The 16,607-nt window shown below is 46.3% G+C and overlaps 1 protein-coding gene across 7 annotated transcripts in view; it reads left to right on the forward strand.

Moving 5' to 3' along the window:
- Nucleotides 1-16,607, forward strand: part of WDR86 (WD repeat domain 86) — a 50,753-nt gene that overhangs the window by 31,917 nt on the left and 2,229 nt on the right. For 3 of the 7 annotated variants that reach the window (XR_008310409.1, XR_008310408.1, XR_008310407.1), the window contains exons 6-7: nt 9,216-9,319; nt 13,716-14,347. Coding sequence is in view for 4 of the 7 variants with exons in the window: in XM_053265465.1 (XP_053121440.1) it covers nt 9,216-9,319; nt 13,716-13,937 (326 nt within the window). In the remaining 3 variants the exon portion in view is untranslated. Of the gene's footprint in view, nt 1-9,215; nt 9,320-13,715; nt 16,112-16,607 lie in introns of those variants that run through there. The other 4 variants (XM_053265465.1, XM_053265464.1, XM_053265463.1 and 1 more) reach the window with 3 other exon arrangements.

Consider the following 16,607-nt stretch of genomic DNA (forward strand, 5'->3'; position numbering starts at 1 on the left):
AAAAATATGAGGAATAAATATAATGAACAAATTGCTGTTATGATTAGGCTTAGACAGAAACTATATATGAAAATCATGCTTTTAAATAATAATTCTTTTATAGAATCATATTGAACTCATAGTAGAGAAATGAAAAAAAAAGGAGTATTTTGCCCTAGGGAGCTTGGGCCCAGTTCAAATCAAGCATGGCCCCGACAAGATGAGCAAGTACACGTGGGAGAGGTATAGCAGTTTGGGTTATTTCCATTGCTTTGTGTATCAAGTCCATCCATCTTGCTGTTGGTCATCCTCTTCTGCGCTTTCCTTCAACTTTTCCCAACATTATGGACTTCTCAAGGGAGCTGGGTTTTCGCATAATGCATCTGAAGTATGATAGTTTGAGCCTGGGCATTTTGTGCCTTGAGTGATTGATTTGTTCTGTGATCCATTGGTTTGTTTTCCATGGCATCCTCAAAAATCTTCTCCAGCACCAAAGTTCAAAAGTGTCAATACTTTTTTTATCTTGCTTCTTCAAAGTCCAGCTTTTGCATACATAGAATGTCATGGGGAAAACCATTGTCCGAACAATTCTAATCTTTGTAGGCATAGACACGTCATGGCATCTAAATATCCTTTCCAAGGCCTTCTTACCAAGTGCTAGTCTGTGGCATATTTCTGGACTGCTGGATCCTTTACTGTTGATGGTTTGGAGGTGGGCGGGTGGGAACCATAGAAAGAGTCCCCTTGCCCTTGGCCAAGATCATGTGGTGAATGCAACTTGCTTGAAGGGTAGTCAAGATAGCACGTAATTACAGCCCCTGTAACAAATAGAGACAGGCACATAAAATGAAATATTTGCAGGCCTCCTTCTGTATCTGATCTGGGGTAGCTGCCTTCTTTGCTTGTCTCTGTAACAAGCTTGCAGAAGCTTCCCTTTTCAAACATATACTTCAATATAGTTATATATACATTTTTAACTGTTTGAATGTTTAACTGGTTTGATTCTGTTTTTACAGTTTTGATTTTAATTGTTAACTGGTTTTAATTGTTTTTATTCTGTTGTAAACCACCCTGAGCCATTTTGGAAGGGTGGTATATAAATCAAATAAATAACTAAATATACATAACAGCTACAGAATTTTGCAATACTATACTTCACTCAAGGTTAAGCTTCGAAATTAAGCCCAACTTACTCCCAGATTTAAAATACTTCCCAACACAAGACAACCTGCCCCATTCCTGAGAGAGACACTGGGGCGCTTCTCATGATCAGCAAAAATTGGGCTAGCAGATTTTTGGTGACCGTAAGAACCACCGGGCTCGCAGCTGAGCCCGGTGGTTCTTGAGCAGGTAACCCGCTCGAGAACTCCTGCTAAAAAGCAGGTTTGCGGAGCGAGCGCTCCTACAAACCTGCTTTTTGCAATCGTGAGTAGCCGTGGTGCGCCTTCACGGCACGCCTACTAACAAGTAGACCCCCAGCCGGGAGGCGAAAAGCTGCCTCCTGGCTCGGGAGTCTCCTCAGTATGCCCTGCGCAGTTGCGCAGGGCATACTGGGTCTTGCGGGGGCCACACAGCCCCTGCTCCCCCCACCCCCTGCTGGCTCCGTCACGGAGCCGGACATCGTGTGGGCAGCCGATCCGGCTGCCCAGGGCTCCCTGCTCGCTCGTGAGCGGGGAGAGCAGGCTTAGCCCGCTCTTCCCACTCACCCATAAAAACCAGGTCTCACTGATCGTGAGACCCGGTCCACTCTCTTCATTACCTGTAACAAACAGAGACAGGCTCGTACAATGAAATATTTGCAGGCCTTCTGCATCTGATCTAGGGTAGCTCCCTTCTTTGCTTGTTTCTGTAACAAGCTCTCTCTCAGAAGCTTCTGAAGACCCTTCAGAGCATGCTCCCTTAACGTCTTCCTGTATGTAGCCAACAATAGGGTTTGTAGGTCTCAATCTATCTCCCTGATGGATTTCCTAAATAAACTACTTTATTTGGAAGTTTAATTCCATGTCTCCAGTCAATCTTAATTAGCAGTGATCCCTTACCTGTGCAGTTCTGCTGCAGCTGGGGTAGATAAAGAAATCTCCCCTCCTGCTATTGGTAATGGACCTGCCACCCCCAACTGGAAATCAGCTCCCTGTAGTGGACCTACGTAATGCAGAGAGGGGATTCTGCACCTTCAGGGATAGCATCCCTGCTAGCCGGAGGGCAGGTAATGGGCTTTTTTGGTGGCAGAGACTCTTTCTGGCCTTTATCCCCATGTTCCTGTTGTCTGAAGAGTAGGGTGATTGACTTAGGAATTGACTCCTTCATTGCCATGGAACATTCCTGGCTGATTGTTTCCTTGGTATATCTTCAATTTTTTTTTAAAGCCAGTTACTTAATTAATCAGAATTAAAATGCCAGTCTGAGCTCCTCCCCTGTTGGCAAGACTCTGCGTTGTTAACAGAACATGTTGAGATATATTAACATGTTCTACACCCTAACTGCAAATTGTTTGTTTGTTTGCCACAATTATATACCACCCTACATAAAATCTCAAGGAGTTTTTTACAATTTAAACAAATAGAAACTAAAACATAAAAATCATATAAAACAGATTAAAATTACCATAAATAACACTTTAAAACATCATATACTAAAAACCTAATAAAACAAGTGTGTTTTCAGGAATTGTTTAAAAACAAGCAGGTAGATTCTGATTTCATTTGGGAGTGTGTTCCAGAGTCTTGGGGCAACCCTAGAGAAGACCTGGTTTTGGGTTGCCATCAAGCAAGACAGTGGCAACCGTATCTAGACCTTCCTGATTATCTTAATAGGCAGCAGAGTGGATGAAGAAAAAGGTGCTCTCTTCAATACCCTGGTCCCAAGCCATTTAGGACTTTATAGGTAATAACCAGCACTTTGTATTTTGCCCGGAAACTAATTGGCAGCCAATGCAATTCTTTTTAAATAGGAGTAATGTGGTCTCCTACGGATGACTCTGGAGACCAACCTGGCTGCTGCATTCTGCACCAGTTGCAGTTTCCGAACTACATACAAAGGCAGCCCAACATAGAGAGCATTGCCGTTGTCAAGTCTGGATGTTGCCAGCATATGCACCACTGTTTTGAGGTTGTTTGTCTTGAGAAATGGAAGTAGCTGGCGTATCCACTGAAAGCTGATAGAAAGCTCTCCTGGCCCCTGCCTCAACCTGAGATATCAGGGAGAGATTTGGGTCCAGAAGTATTCCCATGCTACGTACCAAATCTTTCAGGGGAAGTGTAACCCCATCCAGAACAGGCAGATCTAAACCACAATAAATTGTTCACTGCTGTAAGTGTGAATGTTGGGAGTACTTCCGGGCAGTCCCAGGCATTTCAGAGGTATTCTGGGCGGGGTCTTTTGCCTTGCCATCTGAATGCACTTGCCCTTGGTTGAAGGCAGAACAGGAAGTTGTCCATCTAGATAGGCACTCTCTCCCCTTCTGTAGCAGCAAACCAAGGCCTTTGTGTTTAAGGGATAAATGCTTCCAGATGATACAAAATGAGCCTGGCATTTGGCAAAACTTGGGCTGCTTTCCTGCTTTCTGAAGGGGACGGGGGTGGGGAGGCAACAACTTAGTAATTGGACATAAAAGCATAAACATTCCCAGAGGGCTTGCTTATTTTGTATTCCTTTTTTCACAGACTCAGTTTGAAACCTTTTCAAGCTGTGATACTAACACAAACTCATGGGGTCAGTGGCATATCGTGTGCATAACAATGCACGTTACACTCTAAATAGATGCAGTTATAGTTTTGCTGTCCTGTAACAACAACTGTATCAACAGCTTCCCTCCCTCCCTCCTGCTCTGGACATATGGGAGTTGAAAGTGCAGAGATGGTATTTGGGGGTAATACCAAAAACTGATGCTATGTTTTCTGCAACTAAGGACAGAAGTCTTTATAGCCTGAACTGTTAAGGCTACCATCTCTAGACCTCTTCTGCAATGGGCTTCTTCATGTACAGCCATCGAAAGATTGACTAGGTAGGAACAAATGTTTTACATATGTTTTTAGTCTGTAATACAAAAAATAAAAAATGAGTGTAATTCATGCTTTGGTAACATCCAGATTGGACTACTGCAATGCGCTGTACATGGGTGCGCCCTGCTAACTGGGCAAAGAGGCACCTTTTAACGTGGTGATTCTCTTTATTTATTTATCCACCCCCAGCACCGTACCTCCGGTCACTGTTGCTGGTGTCTATCTTATGTTTCCTTTTAGATTGTGAGCCCTTTGGGGAGAGGCAGTCATTTATTTATTATTTTTCCATGTAAACTGCTTTGGAAACTTTTGTTGAGAAACAGTATATAAATATTTGTTGTTGTTGTGATGTTATGTGAACATAGGAAGCTGACTCATACTTTCAGACTATTGATCCATCTGTCTCAGTATGGTCTACACTAGGCCTGCACAGCATAAGGCCTGGGGCCTGGAACTGGTCCATGGGGACTTTTTGCTAGCCAACAAGAAGGAAAGTCATGCAGCAACAGCAGGAGCTATGAAAAGCTTTTGGCCTGTTCTGTGACAAGTAGCAGCAGCTCAGTGCATTTGTCCACTTGAGATCACATGTTCCTCATGTGCCTTGCTAGTCCCACCCTGGGCCAGAGCCCACTAAAACCATCCCTTGTCCTTCCTTCCCTTTGCTTTCCCCCTGATTCCAATTCTCTATCCACTCACTTTCATTAATTTTTAAATAATTAATTTTAGTGTAATCATTAATGTACTGAAAACAGACCTCGACCCCTGCACGCCATGTCATGGTTGGTTCTGGTCCACCAGGACATTTTAGTTGTTCACCCCTGGTCTACACTGACTGGCAGGAGTCTCTCCGAGCTCTACCTGGAGATGCCAGGGAGTGAACCTGGGAACTTCTACATGCAAGCATGAAGATGCTCTTCCCAGATTGGTCCCATCTCCTAAGGGGAATATCTTACAGCAATCACACATAGTCACCCATCCAAATGCAAACCAAGGTAGAGCCTGCTTAGCAAAGGGGACAATTCATGCTCGCTAGCACAAGACCAGCTTTCCTCCCCAGAAAACCCTAGTTCTGACCCTGGTGGGGCCTTCTGCATGCAAAGCAGATGCATGCTTTGCATGCAGAGCTAGCACCAGTTTCAAAGGTGGCATACATGGGTCTCTCATACAGGCACTGACCACACCAAGATGGCTGCCCTATATGCCCTTAGACCAGGGCTGCTCAGCATTGGTCTTCCTGCAGATGCTGTCTTACAATTCCCATAATCCCCAGCTATTGGCCACTGTGGTTGGGGATTATGGGAGTTGTCGTTCAAAAACAGCTGGAGTTGAGCAGGCCTACCTTAGACCATGCTCTGGGATCTGGAGAAGTGGCAGAAGTAGCAGCGTGTGTATGCTTAGCCCTTTCCCTGCCCAAATCATCCCACTCCAAATCACCCCTCCCTGCAACTGTTAACCTTTCCCCCAGTATACGCTTCCAAGCATGTATATGTCAATAGTTTGTTTGTTTGTTTGTTTGTTTGTTTGTTTGTTTGTTTGTTTGTTTGAGACATTTAATATACAGCCCACTCCGAAGACTCCGGAGACTCACAACAAGATGCAAACAGGCAACATTAAAAATTACATTCTAAATTAAAAATTAAACAGTGCCCCCGTTACCCAACCCACGCAGGCAGTTGAGAAGGATAGCATAGTTCTAGGCAAATAAATCAGTGTTGTTCATTTACTTAATATGATCATCTTTTTGCATCAGCACCCAAAGTCGCTAACAATTTTATGACCAGTTAGGGCTGGTTCGCACAATCAACGTGCTGCTGAAAGTTAGGCAGAGGAGGTGTGTGTGCTCCTGATATTTGATTGGGTGGTGAAAATGTTGGGTGGAGAACCAGGAAGTGCAATCATAGTTGGTCAACCAATACCAGTGATGTTAGATTTTATCTAGGGTGGAGGAGATTGGCTGCCCACACCAACCAACTGTAGTTGACTCCTCACACACGTTCACTTCCCAGTACTCCGCCCTACATTTTTCACTGCCCAGACAATTAAGTAATGGGAGTGGGCACTCTTTCTCCTTCCTCCTCCCGACCTTCAGCGTCACTTCGATTGTGAGAACCAGCCCTTTAAAAAGTAATCACATGAAAAACAGACAGAAAGCAATCCCCAGTGACCATCCATCTCCAACCAAATCACATGCCTGCCAGAATAAGATTTTTCCCCAAGACAGCGGAATGACATTGGGGAGGAGGAGGTCAGATAGACTCTTGGGGTAGGGGCTCTGGCACCACCACTGCAGTGAAGGCCCTTTTGATGATGGCAGGACATAATAATATTTTATCTCTCCTGCTAATCTCAGTGGACAGGATCCTTTGGGAGAAGGGGCCACGCGGGGCCCCGTGGCCCCGTTTGGGAGTTAGATCCAGGGCAGGATCCTTTGGTGCAGCAGGGAAGCAACCTGCCTAGAGAGCAGGAGGCTGTTGGTTGGAATCCCTGCTGGTGTGTTTCCCAGAATATGGGGAACTCCTATATCCGGCAGCAACGGTATAGGGAGGTGCTGAAAGGCATCATCTCACACTGTACAGGAGATGGCAATGGTAAACTCCTCCTGTATTCTACCAAAGAAAACGACATGGCTCTGTGATTGCCAGGACTTGACGACACAACCTTTCCTTTTTTCCTTTCCAAACTGTTTAGGCAGTAGCGGAGCCAAGCCAGTGCTGGCCTGTGTCCAGCTGCTGCCGCCCCCTACATCTGACATCATATGCAGGGGTCAGCTGCGCGGCCCTGTTCGGGAGTTAGATCCAGGGCAGAGCTGCATTCATAGCATGGCCAAGAGCAGCTCTCCCTTCCTTAAGGCAGGGTGAGCTGCTCCTAACTGCGCTGTGAATGCAGTGCTGGCCATTTAAGTCCAGGATGGGGCTGCTGCGTGGTCCCATTCAGGAGTTAAATCAGCCCTCCCCCACGTCTGACATCAGACATGGGTGTGTGATGTGTGTGTGTCAGGGCCACAAGGCACGGCCCCGAGGGGTGGCAGCCCAGGATATTTGAACCTGGTCGCCAAATAGTGGCTACGCCCCTGTGTTTAGGCCACCGTGATTGAGAGTAGTATGAGTTCTGGTCCAAAAACATCTGGGACCCAGCTTTGGGAACCCCTGGTTTAGGGCTCCAGAGGTGATAGCCAACACAACACATAACAGTAACAAAGCACAACTGAGAAGTTTTAAAAATAAATTTAAAATTAAAACATATATATTTGGTCATCTGCTTGGTAAATTAGTTCATTACTAATAAAAATCCAGTCAGAAATGTTGAGTGATTATATTCAACTGTGAATGAATGACCTTGGAGAGATTATTAAAGGGTGACTCAGTATCCACGCCCAGACAGAAGAGATAAATAAATTAAAGATTTATTCATATCAATATGCAGAAAACATGGCAGCTGTAAATCAGACATGTACAGCACTGTTTTAAATTATTTAGAAGTTGTGTTTCCTTCCCAGTTTAGAATATTGTTTTAAAATTGTTTTGGATTTGAAGGGCAATGATTGCTTGGTTATGCTTGCCTTAAAAACCTGTAATCATTTTGGATCACTGGAACAAAGGATCATTTCAAAATAGAAGAAGCCCATGTGCAGAATGAAAAAGGAGTATCTAATCTGTTCCATATGGAAATGCCCTTTTTATAAGGCAGTAAGATTAAAAATGATTTGCTCTGTTATTCAAACAATTAAACTTGTGGTAGGAAGAGGAAATTTTGTCCTGTTTGCTAAGTTGTGATTCATTCTTCATGTAACATTCCGTGGTATATTTGCTCTGCCTGCCCAACTGATAGGAAAGAGAATTACATGGATATATAAGATTTTTGTCTTGGACTTAAATTATAACATATGTAATAAATTATAAAGTTTATGTTGCTTGTGTATGTTTGCAGTTTTGGTATTGAGTGAACACTGTAAATTTAACAAGTTGAAAAGGTGAGTGGTGAAAGTTGGGCTTGGATGCTCCAGCTTCCCCTCCTTACTATTGCAGAGAAATTACTTATCCTTTATAAGTAATTCAACAGGAAGCCAACTTTAACAGAGAAACATGAGTTCGATATCTATTACTTACTAAACATAGGCTAAAAAAGCAATAAACAGGCCAACAGTCTCTCATGCAGAGAAAGGAAGAACCTCTCAGTTTGAATTTAAGTCAGCATTGAAGAGCAGACAACACACCCCTCAAGCCAGTACACAGGCACATTCGAATTAAAGAAGCATGCCCCATACAAATAACTGAGATAATGAGCCGGGTCTCACAATCAGTGAGACCCGGTTTGTGCAGCAAAGTGGGGAGAGCGGGTTAAGCCCGCTCTTCCCGCACACAAGCAAGGTGGGAGCCCTGGGCGGCCGGATCGGCTACCCACACGATTGCCGGCTCTGTGACGGAGCCGGCGGGGGCTGGGGGGAGCGGGGGCCAGTTGGCCCCTGGAGGTTCCGGCATGCCCTGCGCAAGCACGCAGGGCATGCTGGCGAGACCCCTGGAGCCAGGAGGCAGCTTTTTGCCTCCCCTCCGGGGGTCTCCTCGTGAATAGCCATGGCATGGAGCCACGACATGGCTACTCACGATTTTTAAAAATGGGTTTGTGGAGCACTCGCTCCGCAAACGCAGTTTTAGGGGAGGGGTACTTAGGTGGGTTAACCGCCTGCGAGCCTAGTGGCTAACACGGTCAGCCGAAATTGGGCTAGGCTCCCCTAGCCCGATTTTGGCTGATCGTCAGAATAGCCTGAATTTCTGTGGAGCAATCCCAACACTTATGAACTTTTCTGGGAAAGTATGGGAAAGTGCCTATCCTTGCCTACCTCACAGGACTTCTATGGGAATGAAAAGATAAAATAATATAACTTGCTTAATTGTAATTGAAACTTATTTTAATTGAAACTTATATTCTGCTCTGCCCTGAAGGCTACAATCATAGACAACTGAAAGTACTTTCCAAAGTACTGAAATCTCAAATTCCGTAATCCACCAGATGGGTCATTTGGGCAGGGAGCTACACTTTGGCACAACTTGTATGCGACTATAGAGAAGGCTCTCATGTTTCCCTGTCAAATGAATTTATGAAATGAATTTTATTGGATGAAATTAATGATTGCCTTCATTTTGTATCTGTTAGCTTGTATTGCCTTTGGCTCAAAAAGGTGGGATGCAAATAAAAGGAGATATTCTGAGCAGTTCTCCTTCCTTGTTTCTGTCACAGTGTTTACAGGAAGTGGTGATGCCTGTGCTAGAGCTTTTAATACAAAGACCGGCATCCTGCAAAGAGTGTTTCGAGGGCACAAGCTGGTCATCAACTGCATCCAGGTGAGTTCTGACATTCTGAGCTTTGTACCTGGCAGATGGAAGCATTTGGCTCCAGTAAGTGGCGTGACGGTATGTTCTGCTGCTGCTGCTTTGACAAGTACTTCACTGGTGTTTCCTTTTGTTTGCTGTTGACGGCAGATTGCTGTGCCATGGTGGATGTGGTTGAGCCTTATGGGGGGGCAGGGAATGTGCGGAGGGAAACTTTGCACTCTCTCTCATAAGAACATAAGAACAGCCCTGCTGGATCAGGCCCAAGGCCCATCTAGTCCAGCATCCTGTTTTGCACAGTGGCCCACCAGATGCTGCTGGAAGCCCTCTCTCCTGCCATTACTCCCCTGCAACTCCCCTGCATCCTGCCTTTGAGGCTGGAGGTGGCCCACAGCCCTCCAACTAGTAGCCATTGATAGACCTCTCCTCCATGAAGTCATCCAAACCACTCTTAAAGCCATCTAGGTTGTTGGCTGTCACCACATCCTGTGGCAGAGAATTCCACAAGTGGATCACGCGTTGTGTGAAAAAGTACTTCCGTTTGTTGGTCCTAGACCTCCTGGCAATCAATTTCATGGAGTGACCCCTGGTTCTAGTGTTGTGTGAGAGGGAAAAGAATTTCTCTCTCTCCACTTTCTCCACACCATGCATGATTTTATAGACCTCTATCATGTCTCCCCGCAGTCGTCTTTTTCTAAACTAAAAAGCCCCAGGTGTTGTAGTCTTGCCTCATAAGAAAGGTGCTCTAGGCACCTGATCATCTTGGTTGCCCTCTTCTGTACCTTCTCCAGTTCAACAATGTCCTTTTTAAGATGTGGTGACCAGAATTGTACGCTGTACTCCCAAGTGTGGTCACACCATAGTTGTGTATAAGGGCATTATAATGTTAGCCGTTTTATTTTCAGTCCCCTTTCTAATGATCCCTAGCATTGAATTTGCCTTTTTCACAGCTGCCGCACATTGAGTTGACACTTTCAGCGAGCTGTCCACCACAACACCAAGATCCCTCTCCTGGTCCGTCACCAACAGTTCGGATCCCATCAGCATATACTTGAAGTTGGGGTTTTTTGTCCCAATGTGCATCACTTTAGACTTGCTAACATTGAACCGCATTTGCCATTTTGTCACCCACTCCCCCAGTTTGGAGAGATCCTTTTGGAGCTGCTCACAATCCATTTTGGATTTCACTACTCGGAAGAGTTTGGTGTCATTTGCAAATGTGGCCACCTCGCTGCTTACCCCTGCTTCTAGATCATTTATGAATAAATTAAAAAGCACCGGTCCCAGTACAGATCCCTGGGGGACCCCACTTCTTACTTCCCTCCATTGTGAAAACTCTCCATTTATACCTATCCTCTGTTTCCTGTCTTTCAACCAGTTAGCAATCCACACATGTACTTGTCCCCTTATCCCATGACCGCTAGGTTTCCTCAGGAGTCTTTGATGAGGAACTTTGTCAAAAGCTTTTTGCAAGTCCAGGTAGACTATGTCAACTGGATCACCTTGATCCACACACTCGTTGACACTCTCAAAGAAGTCCAGAAGGTTGGTGAGGCAAGATTTACCTTTGCAAAAGCCATGCTGGCTCACTCCCAGCAGGGCCTGTTCTTCTAGGTGCTTTACAATTTTATCCTTGAGGATGTTTTCCATCAATTTGCCTGGAATGTACATTAGGCTAACCGGCCTGTAATTTCCCGGATCGCCCCTGGATCCCTTCTTGAAAATCGGTGTTACATTTGCTACTCTCCGGTCCTCTGGTACAGAGCCCGATTTCAGGGATAAGTTAAATATTTTAGCAAGGAGGTTGGCAATTTCACATTTGAGTTCTTTGAGGACTCTTGGATGGATGCCATCCGGCCCTGGTGATTTGTTAGCTTTCAGTTTTTCCAGACAGTTTAGAACATCATCCCTTGTCACTTCTATCTGACTCAGCTCTCTGGCCTCCATCCCTAAAAAGCCTGGTTCAGGAACAGGTATATGCTCAGTATCCTCTGCCGTGAAGAGAGATGCAAAGAACTCAATGAGCTTCTCTGCAACTTCCATATCCTCCTTAATAATCCCTTTCACTCCCTCATTGTCTAATGGTCCAACCGCCTCCCTAGCAGGTTTCCCGCTTCTGATGTACTTAAAGAAGTTTTTGTTATTCCCCTTGATACTTTTGGCTAAATGTTCCTCAAACTCTCTTTTTGCCTCCCTTATTGTCACCTTGCATTTCTTTTGACAAAGTTTGTGTTCCTTTCTGTTCTCTTCGTTTGGACAGGCCTTCCAATTTCAGAAGGAAGTCTTCTTCCCTTTTATGGCTTCCTTGACGGTACCCATTAGCCATGCTGGCATCCTCCTGGACTTAGTGGTACCTTTCCTCAAACCACTAGAACTCCAGGCTACTTAATGACATTAATTCAGGGATTCCCAAACTTAGCTCCACATATGTTGTTGGACTACAACTCCCATCATCCCCAGCCAGAGGTCCTCTTCCATAGTGGGAGCTGTAGTCCAACAAGATTTGGGGTCTCAATAATTCTTGCATTAATTTGCTTGATTACTTATTCTCCATTTTTAAAAGTATTAGATATATTCATGGAGGATAGATCACAGGTTGTTTCAAAATAACCAGCTCAGTATTTAACTGCTTGTGAGTGAGGGATAGAGAGCTAGTAGCCCCCAGGGACTTCCTGGAAATCTGCCCTCTGGGATATATCCCCCGATCCCCAGTAAGCCAAGGCAGAGGCAAAGGCCTCTATCATCCTCCTTCTCCAGGGTGGACAGCAATGGATTCTTTTGCAGAGCTCTCTCCTTGTGTCTGTCAATTCCTGGCCTCCAGATGCAGGCAAAAGACTCTTTAGCCCTCTACACCCATCAGAGTGAACAGCTACAGAGGCACTGACTGAGTTCTTCAGTCATGCACGTGTTGACCCTTATTCCTGAGCATAGGTACGAGAAAATGGCAATGAGCCTCTGATGCTGTTCCTGCTAGGTGGTGCATGGTTGTGTCAAGAGCCCTTTGTGTGTATGATAGGTCCTGCATATGTAAGCCAGGAGATGGAGACCATGATGCTTGCTCTTCAATTCTCATATGATTTGCAATATGCACTCCTTGCTGACTAGGGCTGTCAGTTTTTGGTAGAATTGAAATCAGGATTGTAGCTGCCATGTCTGTTGGCTTTCAAGCAGAATTCATAATGACTCAGTCTCAGACTCAGTTCCTTCTGTGTTCGTCACTCTCTCTCCTCTCATCACTTTGTACCTTTGGAGGATAAAATGAGTGCTTTGTGCTTGTACTATATGCTGCCTTTGGCTCTACATGAACAGATTCCCCCCCACAACAATGTGGTGGGTGTCTTGTCAGTCCATCATGTAAAAGTAAGAGAGATGTTTAAGCTCTATTAATACTGGCAATGAAGCCGTCGTGAGAAAGGTGTGTGTGGGTGTGTGCTGTTGCATCCATTATATTCTGGCTGAAACAGAGGCTGAAAGGAGCCAGACAGCCTTTCTTTTTGGGGGGGGGGGTCAGAAGGGCAGCACAAGTGGGCAGGGGGCTTGCTGAGAGGAGGACAGAGGAAGTCCCCCAAACTCTCCATACGAATGAAATCTTCAGTTTGTTTGTTTAGTTATGAAAGTTTGTATAGCCTGCTTTTCAATGTATGTGCAGTTCCCAATTTGGGTAATGATCAAAGCGCATTTTAAACAGAGATATCCAAAACAGCAAGATCTTAAAAGCATAAAAGCAGCAGGGCAAAAGAGCAAAACAATCTAAAAAAAAAAACCACAGGCAGCAAAAAAACCAAAATCAGATTAAGAAACAGATTAGATTAAAACAATCCACTACAAAAGGTAGTCATCCTAGAAAAGCCACAACAAAAAATGCCTAGAACCCCTTATCTTGGTGCTTAAAGTTGAATAAAGAGGCCAGCCTCCCTCCCTGGGGAAAGCATTCCACAAGTTGGATGCTACCACAAACAAGGCCCTATCGCCAGGGTCACCCATGTCATTTTTGGAGCCCAGTAAAGGGCCTCGGATTCAGCCATCTTAATTCATGCAGGAGAAGTGAGCCCTTCAGAGAGAGAGGCAGAATTCCTCTTCTCATTCAGATGCACCCTGCCTATGTCTGGGCATGCAGAGTTGCAGGAGGGCATTGTCAGAGCCAGGCCCACCTTCTGGGACTCGTTTGCAGTGTTGGAACGCAGCTCTAGGAGGGCAATGTAATAATGCAGGCGAGTGTGCCTCTCAGCGTGTTCAGAGTGCCTTTCCAAAGCCCACACACATTCACGCCTGGGATTTGGCACATTTAAAAGGGGGAGAGAGAAAGCCACAAATGTGTAGTGCAGAGATTTTGCTTCCAAGCTGCATTTTGATTGTCATGATGCCAAGCTGTCCACTCCAGCCTCTAAGTATGGCCCTGTTGTTCCAGATTCACAATGAATTATTGTACACAGCTTCCCATGATGGCACGCTAAGGATCTGGGACATACGGCAGATCTGCAAGCGGAACAAGCGTCGCTTGAAGAAGGAGAGGTCTCTCCAGGGCAGGAGCTCCCAGAAGGGAAGCCTGTCTCGTCTCTTCAACAACAAAGTGGGCTGCATGGTGCACCAGGGAAACGGAGGAGAGCAGGAAGCGGTGGAACTTGTGTGACTGGCTGGGGCAGGGGTGAGAGAGGCGGGACGCTTCCGGCCAACCATACACGGCAGCAAGTGCTGCGTCAGCACATGGCACCCTTGGGCAGCTGCTGGGGCCCACCACTGACCTCTGCCTTCAGCCCCTTGGGGAGGATTGGGCCTGGCAGCCACCATTTCCTGCTGCCCCCTGCCACAGTTCTCCTGCCATAGAGTCATTCTAGTACATTGTGGGGAAATTATGGTGGTTGCCAAGGGAAGCTGGGGCTGCCAATATGGTGGCTGCCAATGGGAGCCATCACTTTTCCCCACCATGCCCTAGAACAGTGCTTATAGCATGCTGGAGACATTGTGGGGGAAAGGTGGTGGCCACCAGTCTGTGGCTGCCAAGAGGAGGATAAAAGGCTCGGCAGCTCCGCTGCTACCAAGGTAAGCACCCTCCACAAACGTTAGGGGTGTCTACCCACAGAGGAGAGGGCCCACCAGAGGGTATCTTGGGAAGGGCCCCCACAAACCTGGAGTTAGCCCTGAAGAGCACACCAAGCCAAATGCAGCCCACAACCATGCATATAGGGTAGGCCTCCCAGGGGCTTGATTCAGCAGCCTCCTCCTTGCTACCTGCCTGGGACTGCTGCAAGGAGGAGGTTGCTGAGCACCTGCCAGGCCACAGTGGATGGCTCTTGTGCTGCATTCAACATGGTGGGCCATGGGTTATCTAGTTCCGATGTAAGGTCAAGGGGTCCCGATGAAAAGAGGATTTCTTTGCTGCCCTTTGGGAGTGAACTGTAGCAATGAGTTTATTAACACTCTCCTACGGAAGGCATCTTAAATCCTATTAGCATATGAAAACATAGCTCTTTTGTGGGCCAGCCCCAAATCTTGATTTGCTGCCTTTAGGGCTAAACCCTGACTGCCGTGCAGGGGCAGCGTCCCAAACAAATGTAGCATCTGGACCTGCAAAGCCGGTAAGGCTGGGAGGGAGCAGCAGAGAGAGAGGTGCAGGCAGTGGAGATGCAGGGCTGAAGGTGGGGAAAGACACAGCATTAGCAGACTAGCCAGAGGAGAATGGGAAGCCTGGTGTGGTCCTCAGGTGGCATGTGGGAGAACAAGGGCATTTAATGACAGGTATTCACTTCCACTTTGCTTTGTGCCTGGACTTGGAAAACGATGGAAGGGTGTGTACAGAAGCCCTTAGGAAACAGCAGTCAGTGCACTAGAAGCACACTCACCATGTTGACTGATATACTCACTGCCATTCAGAGTGGAGGGTTCTGCAGCAGATTTGCCTGTGCTGAACCCTGTTTACAGGCTGGCTCCTGGTAGTGCACAGCACTGATTGGCTGGTGGCTGCGATCTCTCCTTGGGGCAGTTTTCTTTTTGCAAATAGTGTGTGCCAAATGAATGGATGCATGCATGAACATTTGTGCAGGTGCTTTGAAACAGCCCCCCAAAGTAGGCTCCATGTGCAAAACATGGTACTGCCACTCCAAGAAAGGGTAACACCTTCCCACCAGTCAACAAACCGTGTAGCCAGATTTGTGCAAACTCACATAACCAGTGGAGGAAGCTGGGCTTAGTTTGCCGGGATTGAACACTGCAGTGTGGTTGTTTTGAGGTATGTCTGTATGCACCATAAAGTCGCGTAATGTCAGATTTCTAGGTCCTGGCACTACCATGAGATGCAAAAATATTTCAAATTTCTCAGCAGCAGCACTCAATTTTTAGGCATCCAGTCAATCAGGAACCTAGGATTATTCTAGCCTTTTCTCGAAGCAAGTTTCCCCCTCTGGTCTGTTTCCTGTTTGTGCCTGCTTCAGAATGGGGTGAATGAGGATGTAGGAACCAGAGAAGAGAGGGACCTTTCCCCCCTGCTCAGTTGTATTACAGGCTCATAATTCCCAATTCAGTTTTTCTCAGCATGGCCTGCAATTAATCTCTTTCCCCTGTGTATTGGCTTGAACACAGGAAGGTGTGTTTGCTGCACTCGGTGGGATTACTCTGAAACAAAGGGTCTTATCTGGAGTGTCAGCTGTGTGCTCGAACAAAGCCCACAATGCAGTCTTCAGCCCTGTTCTCAAAGCAGTTCTGGATCCAAAGTTGAATTTGAGGAAGTGTTTGTTCCTAGAACCTGTTTGCAGTAAACACTGGAATGTGAAAAATATAGACAAAAGTAAAGTAAAGTTGTTCCATCGAGTTGGTGTCGATTCCTGGTGACCACAGAGCCCTGCGGTTGTCTTTGGTAGAATACAAGAGGGGTTTACCATTGCCGCCTCCTGCGCAGTGTGAGATGATGCCTTTCAGCACCTCCTATATTGCTGCTGCCCAATATAGGTGTTTCCTAGTCTGGGAAACATACCAGCCGGAATTCAAACCAGCAACCTCTTGCTCCCTAGGCAAGTTACTTCCCCGGAGTACCTTTGAGCATATGTAAAGGGTCTCCACTCACCACTGTTGCACAGATTGAGGACCAAGGGGCAGAATTTCAGAGTCTGAGGGTGCTTCCCCCCCAGACAGTTCTAAGCACCAGAGCTTCATATTTTAGACATTAAGCACTGCCCAGAAACCCAGACAAACTCCTCTCCTCCCAGCTGGCTGTTGCTGTTGGCCTTCCCAGCACTTCACTGATGGGGTGCAGAGGAGCACTGGCCTGTCTGTGGCGGTAGGGCTCTTCCAACGCTAGTCTCTCATT

The sequence above is a fragment of the Hemicordylus capensis genome, chromosome 6, assembly GCF_027244095.1.
Source record: "Hemicordylus capensis ecotype Gifberg chromosome 6, rHemCap1.1.pri, whole genome shotgun sequence".
NCBI classification, from domain to species: Eukaryota; Metazoa; Chordata; class Lepidosauria; order Squamata; family Cordylidae; genus Hemicordylus; species Hemicordylus capensis.